We start from the raw sequence: 20,778 nt of genomic DNA on the forward strand, positions 1-20,778 counted from the left end.
TCAATAATCCTCCTGCTAATGCTACAGTTTATCGTGGGTGGTACATTCCGCGACTAAACCGTGCCAACTTCTCGCTAATTGTAGGTACTAGCATTGGTGAAAAGGAAAATGGACAAAAAAAATATATCTTAGCGAGCCATTTTGAGCAAAAATGTCCGTTTCTACGGAGTCTGGAATCTAGGCTAATAACGGCCAGAAACTAACTTTTTTCAGTATCTCATCTTCATGCCTTGGTAGGGGGACCTCTAGCGAGCGCAGGGAAAAATGTCCCTAGCCAGATTCGCACCCACACACAGCACCAAGCTGCGGATGCGAATTCCCACAGTCTGTTGTTGTGCACCTCACAAGGGCCATACTTTGCCATGTAGCAAAACATTTCTGGTCCCATAACCTCCCATCCAGCACAGATCGCCCCCTCTCATTGCCATAACCCCTCCATCGGGTACCCTCTGGCGAAGGCTCATCACTTCGTTAGTTGCACCCGCACCAATGGGCCGGTTGGCGCACGCTCGCCATCGACTAAAATTTTCAGATTCAAACCATTACCTCATCTTCAACTCCACTGCAATCATGGCTGAAGAACCAGTAGACGTCCCAATAGTCGACGAAAACGCCGAACAAGAACAAGAACAAGAACAAGAACAAGAACAAGAATATGACTTGGAAAAGATCCGGTTGTTGCCTGGTGCCTCTGAAGACGGAACCGCAGCATCGTTCCAAGTGATCGACGAAGACCACACCCTCGGAAATGCATTACGTTACATCATCATGAAGAACCCAGAGGTCGAGTTCTGTGGTTACTCCATCCCCCATCCTTCAGAAAACAAATTGAACATCAGAATCCAGACCTACGGTAACATCACTGCCGTGGAGGCCTTGCACCAAGGCTTGGACAACTTGTCCGAGCTCTGCACTGTGGTTGAAGAGAAGTTCAGCGAGAAGATAGAAGCCGGTGGATACAAGACCACTGCCTGAGCACCGAATGCCAGTGGGGCCCCCCTCCACTGACTTCACGAGCCTCTGGCTCCTGTATATTACATATCCTTACGATAATACATTGCATGTAACATAGACTATACTAGCACACTCCAGTGATGGTCGCAATTAGCACCATGGACTGTTGGGCGTCCCGTAGAGCTGGTTCACTATCATTTTCAGTATAAAAGTGATAATCGTAGTGGAATTGCTGCTTAGATCCAGTAAGCAGTTTGATGCCGCCCCAAACTGCAATCCTCTGCAATCCCATCAGCACCCACAAATAGTCAGTATTGCAGTAGCCACCCAAGCAGCCACCCCGAATCCCGTGGTGCCCCGTAGGCACCGCCCCATATCTACCTGTCGCCCCATCGCGCACTGGTTGCCGCATCCGGAAGTCATCGTCTCCCCCCAAATTTCTTTTCTTCAAAATTTTTACTATATATACCCTCATCGCGCCATCTTCATCCAATTTCTACATACAACATTATACAAGATGTCTTACAACAACGATTCATATGGCTCAGGTGGTTACGGAGGTAACGGTGGCTACAACAACGGTGGCTACAACAACGGCGGAGGCTACGGTGGCAACCGTGGCTTCGGTGGTGGTCGTGGTGGCCGTGGTGGCTTCGGTGGTCGTGGCGGTCGTTACGACGAAAGAGTGGAATTAAGCACCCCAGAATGGGACTTGGACACCTTGCCAAAGTTCGAGAAGAACTTCTACGTTGAACATCCAGAAGTCGCTGCTCGTTCCGACCAGGACGTTGCTGCTTTCAGAAAGGAACACGAAATGAGCTGTCTCGGTAGCGACATCCCCAAGCCAATCACTGACTTCGACGAAGCTGGTTTCCCAGACTACGTGTTGAAGGAAGTTAAGGCTCAAGGTTTCCCAAAGCCAACTGCCATCCAGTGTCAAGGTTGGCCAATGGCTTTGAGTGGTAGAGACATGATTGGTATTGCTGCCACTGGTTCTGGTAAGACCTTGTCTTACTGTTTGCCAGCCATCGTCCACATTAACGCTCAGCCTTTGTTGAGCCCTGGTGATGGTCCTGTTGTGTTGGTTTTGGCTCCAACTAGAGAATTGGCTGTTCAAATTCAACAAGAATGCTCCAAGTTTGGATCTTCTTCCAGAATTAGAAACACCTGTGTCTACGGTGGTGCTCCAAAGGGTCAACAAATCAGAGACTTGGCCAGAGGTGTCGAAATCGTCATTGCTACCCCAGGTAGATTGATCGACATGTTGGAAATCGGTAAGACCAACTTGAAGAGAGTCACTTACTTGGTTTTGGATGAAGCCGACAGAATGTTGGATATGGGTTTTGAACCTCAAATCAGAAAGATTGTTGACCAAATTAGACCAGACCGTCAAACCTTGATGTGGTCTGCTACTTGGCCAAAGGAAGTCCAAGCTTTGACCAGAGACTACTTGCAAGACCCTATCCAGGTCACCATTGGTTCTTTGGAATTGGCTGCTTCCCACACTATCACTCAACTCGTTGAGGTTGTCACTGAATACGAGAAGCGTGACAGATTAGTCAAGCACTTGGAAACTGCCACTGCTGACAAGGACTCCAAGGTTTTGATTTTCTCTTCTACCAAGAGAAACTGTGACGAAATCACTAGTTACTTGAGAGCCGACGGATGGCCTGCATTGGCAATTCACGGTGACAAGCAGCAAAGTGAAAGAGACTGGGTCTTGAAGGAGTTCAAGAGCGGAAAGTCTCCTATCATGGTGGCAACTGATGTTGCTGCCAGAGGTATTGGTACGTATAACTTTTTTTAATGATTGGTTTCGAGGGATTATAGATTTTACTAATTTTGGGTTTAGATGGGAGTTTTTATGATACGTGATTGTATCGACGGACATAGTTTGTGAGCGGGTCTCACAAACACGAAGAGTTTGATAAACAAGTTCTCTTCTGCAAAGAGGCAGTTGAATAGCACTGCCTTCCAAAAAAAATAATAGGGATCATACACAGAGGAAGACCGAGAAAGACTAGATCCTAGTCTTTCTTGTCCTACTGTGGAGGTGAATTTTTTCATATGTGGGGAAGCAATTTAAAAGGCGCCTGCCTTATATTATTAACTGGTCTACAGGCTTGATTTGAAATCGAATGAAATCGGTTTTCAGACGTGAACATGAGCTTGGGGAGATCGGGACAAGAATAATACTTGAATGCTTTTCTATATATGCTTAAATAAACACATTGCCTCCGTGATTCGTAGCCACTGTCCAGCTCCTTCTGACTCGACCCTCGCGCTCAGTGCACAGCATGCTGTGCACGAACTGGCCGTTCATACTAACATGCAGACGTCAAGGGTATTTCCCACGTTATCAACTTCGACATGCCAGGCAACATCGAAGATTACGTCCACAGAATTGGTAGAACCGGTAGAGGTGGTGCCACTGGTACTGCTGTTTCTTTCTTCACCGACGGTAACTCCAAGTTGGGAGGTGACTTGTGCAGAATCATGAGAGAAGCCAAGCAGACCATTCCCCCAGAATTGCAAAGATTCGACAGAAGAAGCTACGGCAGTCACATCAGATACGGTGGTGGCCGTGGTGGCCGTGGCCGTGGAGGCTTCAGAGGTGGCCGTGGCCGTGGAGGCTACGGTGGAGGCAACTACAGATCGGGCTCCAACGATGCTCCTCTTGCCAACCGTCGTTTCTAAGAGGTGCTTCCGGTACTTCTAGGTGTGGGTAGGCCCGTTTCTACGAGGGCCTGCACATCGACACTTCCACTGTGACCTCGCCATTTCTGTTCTGTGGCCATTTCTGGTCGGTGGCCTTCATGTATATTAGTGCTATTTATTCGCTTATTATAGATCATACGTTAGACCCGTTTTCCGTTGTAGTCCGCGCACGCCCCGCCGTTTTCACATGCTTCCCAAAGGCATGTGCTCACGAGACCCTACCCAATCTACCCAATCTAGCACCAACGAATTTTGGGCCTGCCCAGGGTATATAACGGACCAGTGTCTTGTGATTATAGGTAGCCAGATTTCAATCGCTCGCCTGAATTTCTGGATCCTGAACTCTCCTAGCGTAAGCCTAACTGATTAGTTACACCTCCGTCGTACTACGCTAGACGTACCATACGAACGTACCACATACTGCTCGTGACTCCATAGTGCCAGTGATCCATTCTGCTAGACCATACTGCTCTGGTGGCCCATACTCCTAGTGACTCTCTACTTTCCGTTACTCCACTCGATTATCAGCTCCTTTTCAACTGTTCCCTTTCAGCCCTTAATTCCTTGCCCCTCCCCCCAACTACCCCAGATTGCGAAAATTAGTAATCGCAACCACTCCAAATCTTGAGCTAAGCGTCACCAGTCTTGAACCATGTCAGTATCGTCGTACTCCCAGGTGCAAGACACCACCCACACCGCCAAGGCTCCGTCGCCTCCCGCTGGCCATCGTGGCATTACCTTTGCTGGCGAGACATTCACGGTCCCAGAAACCCACGACATGGTCCAGGCGCTCTTCGACCCCACCCTCCGCAAGTCCAACTTCGAGTACGTGGTGCTTGCCCTTCTCGCTTCCAACCTCTTGGTGTTCCAGCTTGTTCCTGCCTCGCTGAACTACTTGCGCATTGACATCTTCATTGGCCTCTACGTCTTCTGGAGATTGTGCTACAACTTTGGCATAGGCTATCTCCTCCACCACCAGTCCAACCACAACAAGTTGGTGGCTTGGGCCACTCGCTCGCGGGCATTTGACCCTGCCTCTTCTTCGCTTGTTTCTCGTGTCCTCAGAGCCGAGATCCGCTCCCAGAGGGGCCCTGACTACGACATCGCTGCCTACCCCATCGAGTTCAACACCTGGTTAATTTTCCGCAAGTTCGTGGACTTGATCTTGATGCTGGACTTCGTGGCCTTCATCTGCCTCGTGGTGGCCTGTTCCATCAACGATGGCTACCAGTTCATCTCCAATCAGGCATCTTGGTTGGTCTACACCAGGCTCGTGCTGGGGGCCGGCCTCATCGTGTTCAACCTCTGGGTCAAGGTCAATGCCCACAACACCATCAAGGACTACGCCTGGTACTGGGGCGACTTTTTCTTCAGACAGATCAACAACGAAGAGTTGATCTTCGATGGTGTGTTTGAAATGGTGCCCCACCCAATGTACTCCGTGGGCTACATTGGCTATTATGGCTTTGCCATCATTGCCAAATCCTACACGGTGCTCGTGGTGGCCATTTTCGGCCATTTCCTCCAGATGATCTTCTTGCACTACATCGAAAACCCCCACATCGACAAGATCTACGGACCTTCCAAGAATGAAATCAACTGGGCCAAGTTGTTGAAATTGAAGGACTTGAAAACCTTTGACAATGTCAAGCCTTTGGTCGGTTTGTACAACTTCAATTTCTTAAGATCCTCCGACATGATCAACTTGATTTTGGTGGGTACCTACGGTTTGGTTATTCCAGTTTTGGCTGCTCAGTCCACGCCGTTAGGCAATTTCACGCTTTCTGCTTCCTCTGGAGGTTTGAAATGGAATTACATGTTCTTGCTTACCGTCGCCATCAAATTGTTGGAGTCCTTTTCTATTAACATCATGTTGGTTTTGCAAAGCCATTCCAAGGTTTTCACCAAGTGGTATTTGTCTATGGATATTCCCGTAGAGAAGTCCTTGAACAATTGGTCTGTATTTTACAACACCCTCATTAACTTGACTTACTCATCCTTGTTTGGTCTCAATCTTTATAAGTATCTTATTGATGATAATGCCACCCTCTTCAACGACTGGTTCTATTTGAGAATCTTCATTGGTTTAACTGCCATTACCACTCAAGTGTGGATCAACAGCTCTATCATTGATCTGATTGGTTATTTTGGATGGTTTTACGGTGATTTCTTCATCCCCAAGTCCCAGAGAGCTATGACACACTTGACTAAAGCCGGTGTGTATAGATACCTCAACAACCCAGAGCAAATCTTTGGGGTTTGTGGTGTTATGGGTTTGTTCATCATGAATTCAACTTACGAGAATTTGGTACTTGGTCTGATTTGGATGGTTAACAACTTTATCAGAATCAACTTCATCGAAAAGTTGCACATGATTAACATTTATGGCGAAGAAGTGTATGAAGACTCTGGTGTTACCAAGACCTTCAAGAAGCATTTGATTCCAAATATCATCCAGAGAAGATTAACCAATGATGGACCTGCTCCAACTGGTGAACTCAGAAAGAGATCCAAGAGCAGCTCCATCACTGATTCCTTAGACACATTCATCAAGGATTTGAAGAACTCGACTACCAAATTGTCGAGACAAAACATGATTGAATTGAGTCAGAACTTGACTTTCGAAAATTCGGACTATTCCTTGCAAATAAATGGCCTTGAGTCTTCCTCATCTTACTGCGGTTCTATCAAGACTAAGTTCATCAATGTTGGTACTCCAATCGACGTCGCCTGGAAAACCCCCAAAGAGACCCACAATTCAACCGATTGGATTGGATTGTATAAGGTAATTCAAACCCATTACTCGCGTACAAAGACCATTTTATCTTCTTCTGGACGTTGGGTCAATTGTGAGGATAGTGAAGGATCTGCAACCTTCGAGGGTGACAAGTTGTTCTGGGAGGAAGGTATTTATGAATTCAGATATCACTTGAATGGAAAGCACGATGTCGCTTATATTTCAGAACCCTTCGAAATCAAAATTTCAAAAGTTCAAGTTCCTACCGACAAGTCTGAACTTCACTCGTTTGCTACTAAAATCAAATCGACGATTTTCGATAAGTTAATTCAGGTTAAAGATGTGAATGACCTGATTTCTTCTTCATTGAAGGATCACGATAATATCTTAGAGACCTATGAGCTCTTGAGCTCGTTGATTTCCAAATCCACAGATATCAAGATCAGCGTGAAGTTGTTCTTGAATGATGATGACAATGAGCTAACCATTGAAAAGTTGTGCACAAAATTGATTCACTACAAGAACGTATTAGAAGAGTTATAGTCGCTTCCGGCGCACTTATACTCTGTACAGTGTATTTAGAGTGGAATTTCAATAGCCAGTTGATTTTCAGTTGTATATTCGGCACTATAGTCTTATAAATACATTAGTGAAGATTAGACCAGTCTGAATGGATGTTGTAGAAGTCTATGACTTGTATTCACTTATTGTGGTGAGAGCTGGACTGGCAGTCTATTCATATGCCTAGTATGCTGAGTTTGTCTTAATTCAATGTCATTTGGGAGCGCTAACTAGCCTGTTCCAACAAGTACGAGTTGATATTGGCCCTTATCTTCTTTGACATAGTATTGCATCCATCAATGATTCTCTCCACGTCCTTCTCTTCTAAGTCCTCATCACCTTCCATCCAGAAACCCACGATTTCATCATTTCTTAAGTTCATGAAACTGACCAAACCATCAATTCCTTCCCCCCCAGTCTCTTGGGGATCCAATACTATGCCTTCTTTATCAAGCCTCACCACACCACTGCTTACTATGTCTTTTAATTCTATTCCCGAGTCGGCCAAAGCAACGGAAGAACAGTTTAACACCCAATTCACAAGGTTGAGCAATCCTGAGTTGGTGGTCTTGCCGCCATGGTCCTCGATACTGTCGGATGAGATGACGGTGATAAACACATCGATTGTGGATTTGGGATATTTTTCCAAAATGATGGAAGGAAGCAACGATGTCTCGATATAGGACGAAATCTTTTGCTCGATGTTGGTCAATCCTGTTCTGTAGTTGCCGTTGTTATTGTTGGAGCCGGTGTTGAATATGCCTTCGTTGGGTTGGGCAATATGTGGGAGGAACTTGCACTCCACCGAGAAGGAGGCTCTTTCTATGAACGACCCCCGAATCGGCCTGGGTCCGAAGACCAGTACCTGTACAATAGTGCCGTCAGCTTCCAAGTATGCAGATCCATTGGCATTCTCGATGAGTCCTGTCTTCAAGAAGAACTTTCTGATTTCGTCTCTTTTCCTGGTCTTGACAGCTTCCTCCGTGGTACTTGTTATACCTATGTTGGGGATGAAGGTGTTAGCAGGGCCGAGGAGTCTTCTTCTTTCACTCATGATGGGTGTAGGTGTAGATGGTTAGTTGTAGTTGGTGATGAGCTGGGCCAGATTTTTCGTTCCTGCAGAGCTTCTGGGGCTAGCGAGGGCATAGAGAGCAAATCTAAGAAGGAAGAACTAGCCTACAAAAACTCGCCTAGGACTGAGTTCTAAAGAGCCAAAATAATGCATTAGTCACTAACAGATGCTCAGCATACTTTTAGTCTCCCTTGAACAGTTGTTTTTACGTTTAGAGGCCACCATCCCTTATCGCAGTTACCACGAACCGCACTATTCTCATGGCAATTCTCCGCTACAAGTCTCGCTAAGTGGTTTTTTTCGCTGCCTTCTCTCGCAAACTCTCCTACTGAGGGCTCACTACTTTACTCACATAGTGGATGCATTCGTATAGTACATAATAAACGGGACAGAAGGCTAACTGCCGTTGATTGGATTGAAGGGATCCAAATAGTTCATATCAGTGTTGTCTTCCAAGATCGAAATGTCCAAGTTCGACAAGTTATTCAAGTTCATTGGGTCCACCTGGATGTTGGGGTGGGTCACCGTTTGATCCATCTGTTTCAACTCCTGATCTTCATTGAAGAACCCCAGAAGTGACACCGTAGAGCTCTTGGCATTCTTCTCCAACATATAGGGAGGAAGAATCCTTCCAAAAATCTGGGCATCCAACTTGTCAAACACCCCGGGAAGGTAGTCCACTTGTTCGGACTCCTGCGAAACACTTGATTTGACTGACAATTGCTCAGCAACAGGCGTCGCTTTGATATCGAAAGGCTCCAATGACACTTCTGTCACTGACCTCTTGCCTGCACGGGGATTCGACGAATGCTCACCTCCGATATCGATCCCATTGTCCGATATTCTACCTTCTATGGGTGACTCAAACTGGTAGATCTCCACGGGCTTAGTCTCTTCGTTGGGATATTTCAAGTCGGATTGATATTCATTAATAGTATTAAAGTTCTGAAATGTTGCCTGTACATTCTCACTTTGGTAGTTAGGTTTAATGTCTGTGTCAGCATTCTGCTGATTCATATTCCGCAATCTTGAGGAATTGGCGGTTCTTCTGTTCAACTGCTCAAAGAGAGCATTCAAAATGTTGTAGATTCTCAAGGAAGCATTGGAGTTGTTTTTCAAGCAATCCAAGACTTTCTTTCCTATTTCGATGTCTTTCTTGATCATATCAATATTAAGGTCATCATCAAACAAGACCCCCGCGTAATTCATCCCCGACTCATTTGTATTCAAGCCAGCTTTGGCGCCATTTCCGAAATCTCCATAGTTGGCGAAATGGTAATAGTATACCAAACATGCAATAGAGAAGAAAATTGTGTACATTGAGAACCAGTAGGTTCCCACCAACAAGTTTTGATCAATCATCTTGTTGGACAATTTCACAACCATTCTTGCAACCTTGATGCAGTTCCGACCTCTGATTAAGGACCTAGGATCGGAGTTCTGATAGCTCGTTGATCCATTGCTGATGAAATGTATAAATGGACGATACAACATGATCTGACAGTTCAAAAATGACAAATGGAGATAGTAGTTCGCCATAACGAACTTCTCGGGAATGTCCTTGGAGCTATTGGGGTCGTTGGGGTCTGTTGGTTTCAATTCTTTAGGGAGGTTCTGTAACCATTGCTTCAACTCTATTTCGAGTTCAGTGACCTTACTATGAATGTGATCTGGAGTGACATTCGTAGCACTCTTACCCACCTTGATTGGATACAATTTCTTGACGATGTGTGATAAGATGAACATCAATTTTGTATGGTGGTTGGCGCACCCCGAGGAGGACAAGGCCCCCTGCTGTTTGTCATACAAGTACGAATCACGGGTGATATTCTCGTCGTCAAGTTCCTCGGGCAATTCCTGGTCGAACTCGTCATCTTGGATGGATCTGGGGAGTCCCAACAACGAGTTGATGTAGATGTCCATCTTGTAGATTGTGTAGAAGAGCCGTTTCCTCGTGTCAACTTCTATAGGGTCCAATTTCCTCTTTGAGTTCTGGAAAATCGTCAAGTTTCTGTGGAGGCCCTCCTTCAACGCCGATCTCAACGCAATACCGATGTACGAGTAACAGGTGGACAATCTTGCAGAGCACTGGAGATACATGATCATCATGACAATGGTCTGGATGGAGTGGATATCGCTGACGTTGCTTATGTCGATCAATTTCCGGGCCTCCAAGAAGTACTTGAACCCGTCGTCCTCCAAGTTATCGTTGATGTCGGAGTCGGAGTCGCTGGACTTGGAGAACAACGAGCCGCATGCAAGCAACGAGTACAAGAACGGCAAGAACTTCTGTTGCCTATCGCCGTAGGCCGACGGCTCCAACGAGTAGAGCAAGTCGACCTCCTCGAGAAGCGATGGTCTATGGTAGAACCGGAACAACACGCATGCCTTGTACCAGGTGACGTAGATGAGCTTCAAAGCGATTTCCTTGGAGGGGATGATCAACTTAAACTCGCGGTTGGGCGAGTCTTCAAAGTAGGTCAACGGAGCGTGGGGCGACTTGTAGAGGGGGGGGCTTACGGGGCTGTCACTGTCGTAGAGGTCACAGACCTCTGCGAGGTTAACAGCGCCTTGGTTCTTAGACTCCACGTAGGCCACTGCCTTCTGGAGCTTGTCGAAGTCCAAATTGAGCGGGTTGTTCTCGTCCAAACAGTTCAAGTTGAGTTTGGGGAGCAAGATGTTCAACAAGTTCTGGCACTGGATGAGGTTTTTGGCCATGCTGGGCGACGGCAGCGTCTCGGAGGTGAGGAAGTCGGGAGGCACCAACCGGTTGCCCACGAAACCCGACGATCCTGCTGCTGCCGCTGCCACCTGGACCATGGGGGACGACTGGGCAGGTACAGGAAAACCAGAGACCTTTTTGTTGCGGATGTTGGGCTGGTCGTACGTACACTTGTACGAGTACACCGTGCAGTGGATGCACGGCTGTTTGCCGTCACATTTGACCTTTTTTTGCCGGCAATTGTCACAAGCTCTTGCCACACGCTTTCGCTTCTCGGACGAGGAGTTGTAGGAGGAAGAGGGGTTCATGGGCACGCTGGTGCTGTTGGAGCGTGACATGAGGCCCATGGCGTCGTGGGTGGGGGGAGGCGTGTCGTCGTCTGGGGCGTCTCTCTTGGACATGGTGACGGTGGTGGGGGAGATCTGGGGTATGAATGTTGAATTTTCGCAGGACAAGAGTGCTAGGGTGATTGTGCGATGCGGGGGGTGGTTAGGGGGAGGTGCTGGTGGTAATGGTAGTGGAATCCTGGTGGTACTGGTGGTGGTGCTAGTGGATATTGTGCAGCAGTGGAGTCTTGGGGGTGCTGGTGGTGGGGGCTGGTAGTGGCTGTGATACAGACTGTGGTGTGGACTTCAGCTGGTCTGTACTTCCGCTGGTCCTGTACCGTACTGGACACTCAGTGAGTCGCTGCGCGTAGTGACGCTCGTACTGTAGCCAGACCAGTGCGAGCCCGGCCCTCGCACCGCGTAAATCATGGGGATCAACTTGGCTTAGGTCGGCGAATATCAAACGGTAGATTGGCGATTGTACTTGTTCATCTCTGGGACATTGGACTTTTATGGCAACGCTGGGTATATTAATGTGTTTTCATCGCAATTATGGGTAGGTTGGATTTTACTGGTACAATTCTGGCATTTATTGGGAAATTATTACAATTCTGGTATATTGGAGGAGTTTACATAGCCAATGCGGTTACATATGGCCTATATCGGAGATCACATTTTTAATACTGGTATATTGGGTCTATATATTGCTATCCTGGGGTAAAAAACGGGGTTTAATAATTGCAATCATGAGTAGATTGGGTTGTATTGGTAAGAAATCCTGGCATAGATTATGGGGATTGGTCCAATTCTGCCATATCTCATCGGCTACTGAATCTCATGTACTCATCTTTCTGGGAAAATCTGGTATACTGGTCCTCGCCTACTCCACTGTCTCCCTTATTCTTTTGTGCACTCGTCCTTCTCTGTTCATTCTCCTCTCTACACTCTTTTCCAATTCTAATTTCTACACGTTCAAATATCCCATACTCCATTTCTAGCTATGGCCGGTGGCCCATAATTCTAGTTAATTTTGAGGGCTTCCTCAGGTCCCCTAGTTAGTGTCTTTCCTCGGGTCCGCTGGTGAGTAGCTCCATCGGGCCCCGCTCTTAGTATTACGACCTCCAGGCCATTCCATTTAGTTGATTTTTATCGGCTTTTCCAACAAATGGCCCATTCTCTCGATCTTGGTAGACAAATACCCGTCGATCTCCTTGGAGTTTATCCCCTTGCCTGAGGCCCACGCCAAAGGCACCATGGGCACTCTCTCCAACACAGTGACCTCTCTGTTCTTGCCTTCCACCGCCACGATCTTGTCAGGATTGTTGGTGAGGAGCTTGATCTCAGTCAACCCCAAATCCACCAAAATTGCGGTGGCCAACGAGAAGTTTCTGCCGTCGGCAGGATGGCGCAACAAGAGGTTCGCCTGCACGGTGTCGGCCCCCAAGTCTTGGAGGTTGTAGGCCTTGAGCTTTTCTCCCAACCCAATGCCTCTGCCTTCTTGACGTAAGTACACAATACATCCATGGCCCAGGGCTCCCATTATTCTTCCGGCCTCGTCGAACTGTTCCCCACAGTCACACCTGGCCGACCATGCGGTCTCACCAGTGTAGCACTCCGAATGTATTCTCACCAAGGTGGATTCCTGATATGTGGTGTCTGCGTCTCTTACGAGCTCTCCGTTCGAGTCAAAACGGAGCTCCTTGCCGAGCTTGGTATCCTTGTCTGCTTCCGTACGCCCTGGAAAGAGCTTTCCGATGTATGCACCTCGGGTCATGCGGTCCTGCTGGCTTTCACCAGCACGGCGGCGAAACAACGATTTGGACCTCACGTCCTCACCAAACACTATGGCCAAGTGCTCCTTCTTGTCGATGTTGTTTTCGTACAAGTGCAAAAAGATTTCAGGACCCTGAGTGGTGGGGATTCTTGCTCTGGCTAGACAGTTGACCAAGGGCAACTGGTCAGGAAGCGGAAGCTGTTTTCTGGCTTCTGCAGAGATCTCTGGGGGGGGACTGGGTCTGTCGCCGAGGTGTGAAGGGGTCAAGACCGGCGAGATCATGGGCATATTGAGGTCTATTGGGTGAGGCTGTTTTATGTCACTCATGATGATGATGCGAATGAAGTTGGTGGGAACCGGAAGTTATGCTGTAGATGAAAGGTTGTGGTGGCTATCGCTAGAAAGGAATGCCTCTGGCTTATAAAGTAGATGTTCTTATCCGGGGATCGGGGTTCGTACCTCCAACTAATCTGGCGAGCTCGGTGGGACTGAGTCAGCTGAATTTTTGATTTTAGTCAGCGCTTATAAATTAGGTGTCTGGTGTGTAAGACTTTGATAATTATGACGCCGTCAGCAATGGTGGGAGTTGGTGGCGGGAGCTGGCGGGAGTAGCCCGTGTGGTTTGTGGTAGGTGGTGGTAGGTGGTGGTAGGGATGTTTCAACTCTGGGCCTAGAGATGGTTAGGGTCGATGTGCCTGTCATAGGACTTGGGTGTGGCGTCATCGACTGTAGCTGCCAACGAATATCCCAGTCAGTCCTTCCTGCTGGCAAGAATATCCTGATTCTGATGCATCTCTTATTCGTGTACCAATTCCATCAGACTGTAAACGTGTAAGTTCCCAGCCGTGTATGCGGGCTTTGAATGGTCGGCCTCTCGGGCTATCCTCTGAAAATACCCAGAGTTGGAGGATATATCAAAGCTAACAAGACCAGCACGAGCACCCCCAGAGACTGGGGTGGTACTTTTTGACCATACCAGTCGTTATGGGCAAGTTGGCAGGGCCTGGCCTTCATAATGAATAAGTTGTCTGCGCTGAGATTTGGCTGCTAAACTGCCGAGCGAGCTTTTCAAAGCGTCTACAGAGGACAGAACATGCCTGGAGGTTCCAAATGGCACTAATTTGCTCTTCCAAGGAAGCTAATGTTTGTTGCTAAAGCGAAAGACTACTGCTAATCTAAGATTGTTCCTCGTGTTAGATTTTTATTGCTAATTATGCTAATTAGACTAGGTAGTTATGCCAATCAGACCAGGTAGTTACGTTAATCAGATTAGGTAGTTATGCTACTCAGATTAGGTAGTTTTGCTACTCCTGTTCTTGCCTTGCCTAGCGGATGCTCCGCAACCACTCAATGACATCCTGCTCGCTGAACCGGTCCACATCAACAACCAACCGGTCCACAGGGATCTGCTTCCTCAACAAGACCACCGAAGGAATCTTTCCCACGCCATAGTCGAGCATCAACTCTCTGCCACCCTCGGTGTCAGCCATGATGTTGACCAAGTTCACGGCAGTCTCAGTGGGATACTTGTCTCTGTTGCTCAACACATCAAAGAGTGCCTGCGTCACCTTGTTGGACTTGGGGTCAGCATAAGTGAAGTTCAAGAGTAACGGTTCCTTGAAAAGCAAGTAGTCGTGGAGCTCGTTGGCGTGTTGCACATAGGCCTCAAAAATCCGGTTGTTGGTGGTGAAATCCTGGGGCTTGGGAGGGTAGATCACCTTTTGGGTCTGCCATGCCTTGAACCAGCCATTGAAGAAGGTTCTGGTGAATCCAAGGCGCGTGCTAGGCTGTACGCTTCTTGTGAGGATAGCGGCTCTGGTGGTAAACATGTCTGGTGGCCCAAACATGAAACTTCCACCAGCAATCTATAGGTCGGGTCACGTGCCTACGGCTCCACTAGGGCAGGTATATGTCTAATATCTATGCTATTTACAGTGACTTTTCCTCCCACCCGTCCTTCCACCTTTGCTTCCACAAGTTGCAGTCGAACTTGGGCTTGCCCAACTTCACATTGACTTCGTTGTGGGCGTCACACAACCACCTTCCAAAGGCATCCTGGGTGTCCACCTTGGGCTCGTTCTTGCCCAAGTACTCCTTGAAGTCATCTCCACAGTACCAACAAGGGTAGAAGTTTCCAAAGAGCTTCAAGAATTGCTTCAAGTCCAGCTGTTGTTTATTGTCAGGAGTTTCTGGGTACGTAGCAGCGATGGAATGCAACAAAGTCCACGACGACTTGCCAATGACCTCCACGTCCGGAGGAATGTCCTTATAGGCGTCCTTGACGGGCTTCTTGGCAGCAGCCTTGGCTGGTTTTATGCCTGTTGTTGCAAACTGGAAATCGGTCAATGAGTTACATGTACGGCACCTGGATGTTAGTACTGAGTGGAGAACGCTTGCTAGAAAACTTACGGTTTTCCGTCCTTGTCATAGACGATCTTACGTCCCGAGACCCCAACCTTTGGCTCGCTAGCTTTTTCAGTGGACATGTGGTGGTGGTATCTAGAGGTTAGTAAGCAGTGACCTCAACAGCTGCGAATGATCTATTGGTGCAGTCACGTGTTTATTGAATTGGGTTCTGAATCAAAGGTGACGGGTTGGCCTTCACTGAAGCTGGGGTGGCTTGTCGTGTTCTTGGTCGGATACGATTAGCAACTCCATTCCCAACGTGAAGTTTGTTGCTTAGAAGCTGTTCTGGAAAAATACATTTCAACAAAATATGTCAAAAAATTAAAAAGTTGCACTTCCCCATACAAACTGATATCAATACGATTCTTCAATTACAGCGGTGCAAAAGCAAAATACATTAGATATCTATCACTCCTGGACTGGGCTGAAGCAGTTAGCCGGGATATGTTTCTATGGATTATGGGGTATACTATACAAATTAATAGACTGTGCTATGAATGCTGTACTTAGGAACGGAATACGCACCTCATGGTGGAAATGGCCCTGGGGCGTTGCTTAAATTTTCACCGCCACCAGTTAATCTTGACGGAGCTGCTTGACAAACTCCTCTCTCTGTCTGATGACTTCGTCGCACAAGTCGCCGATTTCTTTCGAGACAACGGCCGATCTGCTGGCGTAGAACTCGGACAAGTCGTACTTGACACCGTACTCCTGCTCGTACTCCCATGCTTGTTGGATCAACTCGAACTTGTCGACGTCCTTGACATATCTGGCCTCCACGGTTCTGATTTCCTCATAATCCAACCATAACTCCATGATTTCGTGGGAGAACTTCTTGTTGTAGGGCCTAATGATGGATGCTAAAAATTCGATGGACTCAAGTTCCCTACGGTGCTTTTCCTTCTTGGACACCCCGCCAAACGGAGTGATGTCTCCGACCAACGACTCAGCGATATCGTGCACCAATGCGATCTTGGCACACTGGTCGATGTTGATGTCGTTGTTAGGAATGGCCATGGAGATGATCGACATTCTGTACATGTGGTCACCGATGCTCTCAACCTTGTCGGTAGGGATACCACGATCAATCCATCCTGTTCTCTTTTGGGTCTTGAGGAGTCTGACGATCTGGAAGAACGCCAAAATGTAGTTGATCTCGTGGTTAGGTCCCTTTGGAACAAGCAACTTTTTGATGTGTTCTGGCACGGCGGTTTCGGGCTTCCACACGTTTTCGGTGGTGTCTGGAGCGAGGTTATACCGGGGGGCGGTCATGGTGAAGCTGCGGTAACGGAAGGGCCTCGGAGGTGGGGGTATTCGTAATCGACTCGACCTCAAAAGTGTGTACATGTAAACAAATGCGCCGATAGCGATGGCGATGATGGAGATGTCAAATCCGGATGTGACAGAAGCGCGACAGAAATGCGACAGAAACTGCGACAGAAACTGCGACAGAAAACAGCACACCATGAACACAGAATGGATCAACTTGTAGTGCAATTCCATGTGGTGGGAGAGGAGACTGGTGACGGTTATGTTTTGTGTATTCCTAATCTTTGTTCAATGATTTTACGAATATTGGTTGCAATCTCATTGGCATGGGTATAATGACACTACGTCGCGATACTGTCTTTTCTTCGTGTAACTATTGCCAAACACACTTCATGAACCTCAAACCAGGGAGAGCAGGAATGGAATTAAACTGGTCTTGGTTCAATCAACACACAGGTGTTTGCGGCACTTGCGGTTTACTAGTAGCAAGAGCGAAGTGGTGAATTTCAATTTCCACTGGAACAGAAGGATTGAAGGATTGTATGAAGTCTATTACCCACTGGTATTAATAGAATGATTGGTTGCCAACATACCACTGGTATTCTGGTATTTACCGTAGAGTCATCGTTGAATTGTTCAAAGCCACCGGTATTAACCGTAAATGATTGTTTGAATTCCAATTTTGCACTGGTATTCATAGAAGGATTGTATGAATTTCATTCTCCCACTGGAACAGAAGGATCGTTTCAATTGTGACATCCACCGATGGTGCCTCAGCGGACCCATTGCTCGGTGTATGGCTCACATTCACCTCTTTCAGAACACCTGGCCCGGTGTCACAGAATCTGACCACACGAAGTCAGAGTTACTTTCCGAAGTTCGTGTGACTCGATGAATTCCCCTTGACTCCTCCCACTTGCTACAGTCGCTGCTAGCCAGCATGGTTATACAGTTATTTATATGTATTAATGTAGATCCGAAAACTACACGTTTAAGCAACTAATTCAACAACACCACCAACAGCTCTGATCTTTTCTTCAGCCAACTTGGAGACAAATCTGGCCTTGACAATGACTGGAACTTCTGGTAATCTACCCTTACCTAAGACCTTACCGAAACCGTGGGCCAAGGTGTCAATGACTGGGGCAGCGGACTTGGAGGCGTTCTTCAAGTATTCGTCCTTCTTGTCGGAGTCGACCAAGGTCCACAACTTTTCCAAGTTGATTTCTGGTCTCCAGGAGTGGTTTCTTTGGACGTGGAAGTGTCTCATACCAACCTTACCGAAGTAACCTGGATGGTACTTGTCCAAGTTGGTTCTGTGATGATGTTGACCACCAGCCATACCACGACCACCGGGATGCTTTCTGTGCTTACCGATTCTACCCTTACCGGCTGTGTTTGTTAGTATTGTCCACGGACGATGAGATTCACATTGGTCGACTAGGCCTTTGCGGTTGATGCTGGGCTCTGTGCTCCTCCGATTATGATATGAATGATGGGGTGTAGTACATACCGGAAACGTGTCCTCTGTGCTTTCTGGTCTTAGTTAATCTGGTTGGCATTGCTAATGTTAAGACTAGTTATCAAACAACCTTTAAAAAAAAAGGAAGACTTTTGAGGTGAAGATTTTTCAGACTGGATAGGACCTGCTCACACTGGTGCAGGCGTCCCAATGCGGTAACAGTGAGGACCGGGGTGCGGAGGGAGTCGTGCAGGACTGGTGGGTGAGGGTGCGTCCTGCAGAGTAGAGTGCGAGGGCTCGGGCCCTAGAGAGGACTGTTATCATGTGACCAAATGGTCCTGTGCTATACACTGGTGGTATTGTCACCAGCGACGGGGGCGGTCGTTGGCAGCGTGAGGCCAGTGGTGGGAACGTGGATTAGGTAGGTATTTATCCACGTGGTGGAGTTAGTATACTTGTTTATTTAGTCTGTAATCTAGAGATCTATAGATATTGTCATCAACTGGCTGCAATCAGCATAGTGAATCGCGCAGAGCGATTCTTTGGAGTAGATCATCCAGCCAGAATTTGGACTGCCTGACACTCAGTGATGTAGGAGGGGGCGTGGTGACGAGGGTCGTCAATCAAAGGTTTACTTGGAATGCGCTGAAGCAGCAATTGTACGACACTGGACCATATTGGTGGCTGCAAATCGGAGATCTCAGCAAGCACACCAAGAAGTGGCCAGTGGAAGGTTGCAGCGTAGTTCGTATGCCATCCAGTAGACATGCGCCATGACCATCGTGTAGAGAGACTGGCCAAGAGCATACAGAAGGGTACTGGTAGAGTATGGGACACCATTGCAACGGTTCACCTGAGATCTAGACAGCACTCAGAATCCTAGTTACACGAGCTTAGCTGTCAAAGATCAGCCCATCCAATTATTTATTGATTCATCTACTTGCGGTTGAAAACAATAGTCAAGCTGGAATATTGCTTTTGGTGCAAGATGACCCTGTTTATTACAATTGGTCGACTATGTCTTTATTTTATGCTATCACTGCCAGAAACTCAATTGGAACCCAGCTGACTACCACTTACTCGATTCTGGGCAATCCCCAAACTTCCTCGTAAGTGTCACGGCCCTTAGTTTCAGGAATCTGGCTGCTGATGAACCAATAACTCAAGGCACACATAAAAGTGAAGATGAAGTATACACCTCCTCCGATCCAGGAGTTCTTCAAGATAGGGAAACTATAACCCACAATGAATGTAGCTAACCAATTCATTGTGGTACCCCAACTTTGTGCCAGTGCCTTTGCCTTGGGTTGAGTCACTTCACCTACCAACAAGAATGGGATGGGACCCAATCCAATAGCAAAGAAGGTTATGTATGTGAAAGTCCCAACGATCGAGAGAATAGAGCTAGTAAGAATGATTCCAAATCCCATCAATGCTGTCAGGATACCAAGGAAGGTCACTGAAGTTAAAAGCAAGGGCTTACGGCCCAAACGATCGACAAGTGTAGCGGAAGCAAAGGTGACCACCAAGTTCACGGTTGAAATCAAACAGTTGATGATAATGGCGGAATTTGGGAAGATGGAAACCAAAACTGAAACTCCGTAGAAAATGATGGAATTGATACCATCAAACTGTTGGAACACCAAAATACCAGTAGCTACCAATTTTGATTTGTTGTATTCCGAGGACTTCAAGTATGTTTCCAAGTTCACCGAAGTTGCTGCCTGTTGAGGCCTGGGTTCATCTTCACTTTCATCTTCCAATAAACTTCCGTGGTCGCTCAATCCTGGCCCAGAGTCTGCGAGTTGGCCATGCTTAGTCCAGCTAAGCACTTCATTTTTGGCACTATTGTAGTCACCACCTCTAAGATGGTACAACACTTCAATGGCTTTGGTACGATATCCGTTATTGGCGAGCCAGAACGGAGACTCCTCCACAAATAAGAAGATCAAAACAAAGTTGACGAACCCAATGGCAGAGGCAGTTAATAATAAGAGTCTCCAGCTGTTGTCGTTAGTCCATATCAACGAGAGTAGCTGGGTGACCAAGATCCCCACATTGATGGAGACCTGGTTCATTGAGCCCAACAAGCCCTTGAGTTGGGGTGGAGAGATCTCGTTGATCATCAACGACGTAAGCACAATGGCAGACCCAGCACCCAAACCCGCGATGAATCTCCCCAACAAAAAGGTGTAGTGGCCATTATTCAACCCATTGATCCCGGAGCCAATGAAGTACAACGCGTTGTGCAACAAACTCGTCTTCTTTCTACCGATTCTGTCAGCAATTGAGCCCACGTAGAACGATCCAATCAATCCACCAATACTGAAAATGGACGTAACCAAGCCCAATTGCTCGGTGGTCAAGGGAATACACTTTTCGAACCCATGGCGTCCAAACCATGAGTCATCGTAGCTGATGTGGCCTGGCTTGGACTCACGACACGAGATGATAGACTCAGGAGCGTTCAATTCAGCCATATGGTAGCCAAACTGGAGCGACCCCAAGCAGATGAGTGCAACTGCGGTAATGAGATTGGTGGTGAGACCCTCTCGTGGCTGGAAGCCAAGGATGGTGGATGTCATGAGATGTGAAGGTGTGAGATGGCAATTGGTAGTGTAAGATGTTGGTAGGAGAGTAAATGGAGTGGTACGGGTGTAGCGGTTGGCTGCCCCGTAATCTGTGCGTATAGATATTATGTAATAAGGATTAGCACCGATGGGTGGGGGATGGCCGGAGTGAGCCTGAAAAGGGGCTACAAGGTCACAAAACGTCAG

The 20,778-nt window shown here is 47.4% G+C and overlaps 11 protein-coding genes across 11 annotated transcripts; 3 read left to right on the forward strand and 8 right to left on the reverse strand.

The window, feature by feature from the left end:
* The first annotated feature begins 206 nt into the window (after positions 1–206).
* Positions 207–1,061, forward strand: RPC19 (DNA-directed RNA polymerase core subunit). Its single transcript, XM_020207739.1, has one exon. It carries the CDS (start codon positions 571–573, stop codon positions 973–975), a length of 405 nt encoding a protein of 134 aa, XP_020064531.1. The 5' UTR covers positions 207–570; the 3' UTR covers positions 976–1,061.
* A 410-nt stretch (positions 1,062–1,471) lies between these two features.
* DBP2 (DEAD-box ATP-dependent RNA helicase) lies at positions 1,472–3,651 on the forward strand (the record flags this gene model as incomplete). Its single annotated transcript, XM_020210913.1, has 2 exons — positions 1,472–2,741; positions 3,290–3,651. The coding sequence occupies 2 exons, from the start codon at positions 1,472–1,474 to the stop codon at positions 3,649–3,651; spliced, it is 1,632 nt and encodes a 543-aa protein (XP_020064532.1).
* A 673-nt stretch (positions 3,652–4,324) lies between these two features.
* On the forward strand, positions 4,325–6,952 carry CHO2 (phosphatidylethanolamine N-methyltransferase; the record flags this gene model as incomplete). Its single annotated transcript, XM_020209946.1, has 1 exon — positions 4,325–6,952. One exon carries the CDS (start codon positions 4,325–4,327, stop codon positions 6,950–6,952), a length of 2,628 nt encoding a protein of 875 aa, XP_020064533.1.
* A 244-nt stretch (positions 6,953–7,196) lies between these two features.
* CANTADRAFT_22155 (exosome non-catalytic core subunit) lies at positions 7,197–8,024 on the reverse strand (the record flags this gene model as incomplete). Its single annotated transcript, XM_020206791.1, has 1 exon — positions 7,197–8,024. One exon carries the CDS (start codon positions 8,022–8,024, stop codon positions 7,197–7,199), a length of 828 nt encoding a protein of 275 aa, XP_020064534.1.
* A 414-nt stretch (positions 8,025–8,438) lies between these two features.
* ASG1 (Asg1p) lies at positions 8,439–11,102 on the reverse strand (the record flags this gene model as incomplete). The annotated part of the gene is made up of 2 exons (XM_020209880.1): positions 8,439–10,761; positions 10,810–11,102. The coding sequence occupies 2 exons, from the start codon at positions 11,100–11,102 to the stop codon at positions 8,439–8,441; spliced, it is 2,616 nt and encodes an 871-aa protein (XP_020064535.1).
* Positions 11,103–12,225: 1,123 nt separating this feature from the next.
* RIB1 (GTP cyclohydrolase II) lies at positions 12,226–13,152 on the reverse strand (the record flags this gene model as incomplete). The annotated part of the gene is made up of 1 exon (XM_020211703.1): positions 12,226–13,152. The coding sequence occupies one exon, from the start codon at positions 13,150–13,152 to the stop codon at positions 12,226–12,228; it is 927 nt and encodes a 308-aa protein (XP_020064536.1).
* Positions 13,153–14,189: 1,037 nt separating this feature from the next.
* CANTADRAFT_51951 (uncharacterized protein) lies at positions 14,190–14,693 on the reverse strand (the record flags this gene model as incomplete). The annotated part of the gene is made up of 1 exon (XM_020210017.1): positions 14,190–14,693. One exon carries the CDS (start codon positions 14,691–14,693, stop codon positions 14,190–14,192), a length of 504 nt encoding a protein of 167 aa, XP_020064537.1.
* A 100-nt stretch (positions 14,694–14,793) lies between these two features.
* On the reverse strand, positions 14,794–15,350 carry ERV1 (flavin-linked sulfhydryl oxidase; the record flags this gene model as incomplete). The annotated part of the gene is made up of 2 exons (XM_020209949.1): positions 14,794–15,229; positions 15,274–15,350. The coding sequence occupies 2 exons, from the start codon at positions 15,348–15,350 to the stop codon at positions 14,794–14,796; spliced, it is 513 nt and encodes a 170-aa protein (XP_020064538.1).
* A 496-nt stretch (positions 15,351–15,846) lies between these two features.
* CANTADRAFT_52065 (5'-deoxynucleotidase) lies at positions 15,847–16,542 on the reverse strand (the record flags this gene model as incomplete). Its single annotated transcript, XM_020210031.1, has 1 exon — positions 15,847–16,542. The coding sequence occupies one exon, from the start codon at positions 16,540–16,542 to the stop codon at positions 15,847–15,849; it is 696 nt and encodes a 231-aa protein (XP_020064539.1).
* A 609-nt stretch (positions 16,543–17,151) lies between these two features.
* RPL28 (60S ribosomal protein uL15) lies at positions 17,152–18,327 on the reverse strand. Its single transcript, XM_020207528.1, has 2 exons — positions 18,053–18,327; positions 17,152–17,931 (listed from the first exon to the last, which is right to left on the reverse strand). The coding sequence occupies exons 1-2, from the start codon at positions 18,099–18,101 to the stop codon at positions 17,531–17,533; spliced, it is 450 nt and encodes a 149-aa protein (XP_020064540.1). The 5' UTR covers positions 18,102–18,327; the 3' UTR covers positions 17,152–17,530.
* Positions 18,328–19,077: 750 nt separating this feature from the next.
* Positions 19,078–20,586, reverse strand: HGT18 (Hgt18p; the record flags this gene model as incomplete). The annotated part of the gene is made up of 1 exon (XM_020209968.1): positions 19,078–20,586. The coding sequence occupies one exon, from the start codon at positions 20,584–20,586 to the stop codon at positions 19,078–19,080; it is 1,509 nt and encodes a 502-aa protein (XP_020064541.1).
* Positions 20,587–20,778: the final 192 nt, after the last annotated feature.

Source organism: Suhomyces tanzawaensis (assembly GCF_001661415.1).
Source record: "Suhomyces tanzawaensis NRRL Y-17324 unplaced genomic scaffold CANTAscaffold_4, whole genome shotgun sequence".
Classification (NCBI taxonomy): Eukaryota; Fungi; Ascomycota; class Pichiomycetes; order Serinales; family Debaryomycetaceae; genus Suhomyces; species Suhomyces tanzawaensis.

Bases quoted from the DNA above. Each gene is read 5' to 3' on its own strand.
- RPC19 (XM_020207739.1), top strand. From the start codon at position 571: ATGGCTGAAGAACCAGTAGACGTCCCAATAGTCGACGAAAACGCCGAA.
- RPL28 (XM_020207528.1), bottom strand. From the start codon at position 18,101: ATGCCAACCAGATTAACTAAGACCAGAAAGCACAGAGGACACGTTTCC. The intron at 17,932-18,052 runs GTATGTACTACA...TAACAAACACAG, and splicing joins GCACAGAGGACACGTTTCCG to CCGGTAAGGGTAGAATCGGT.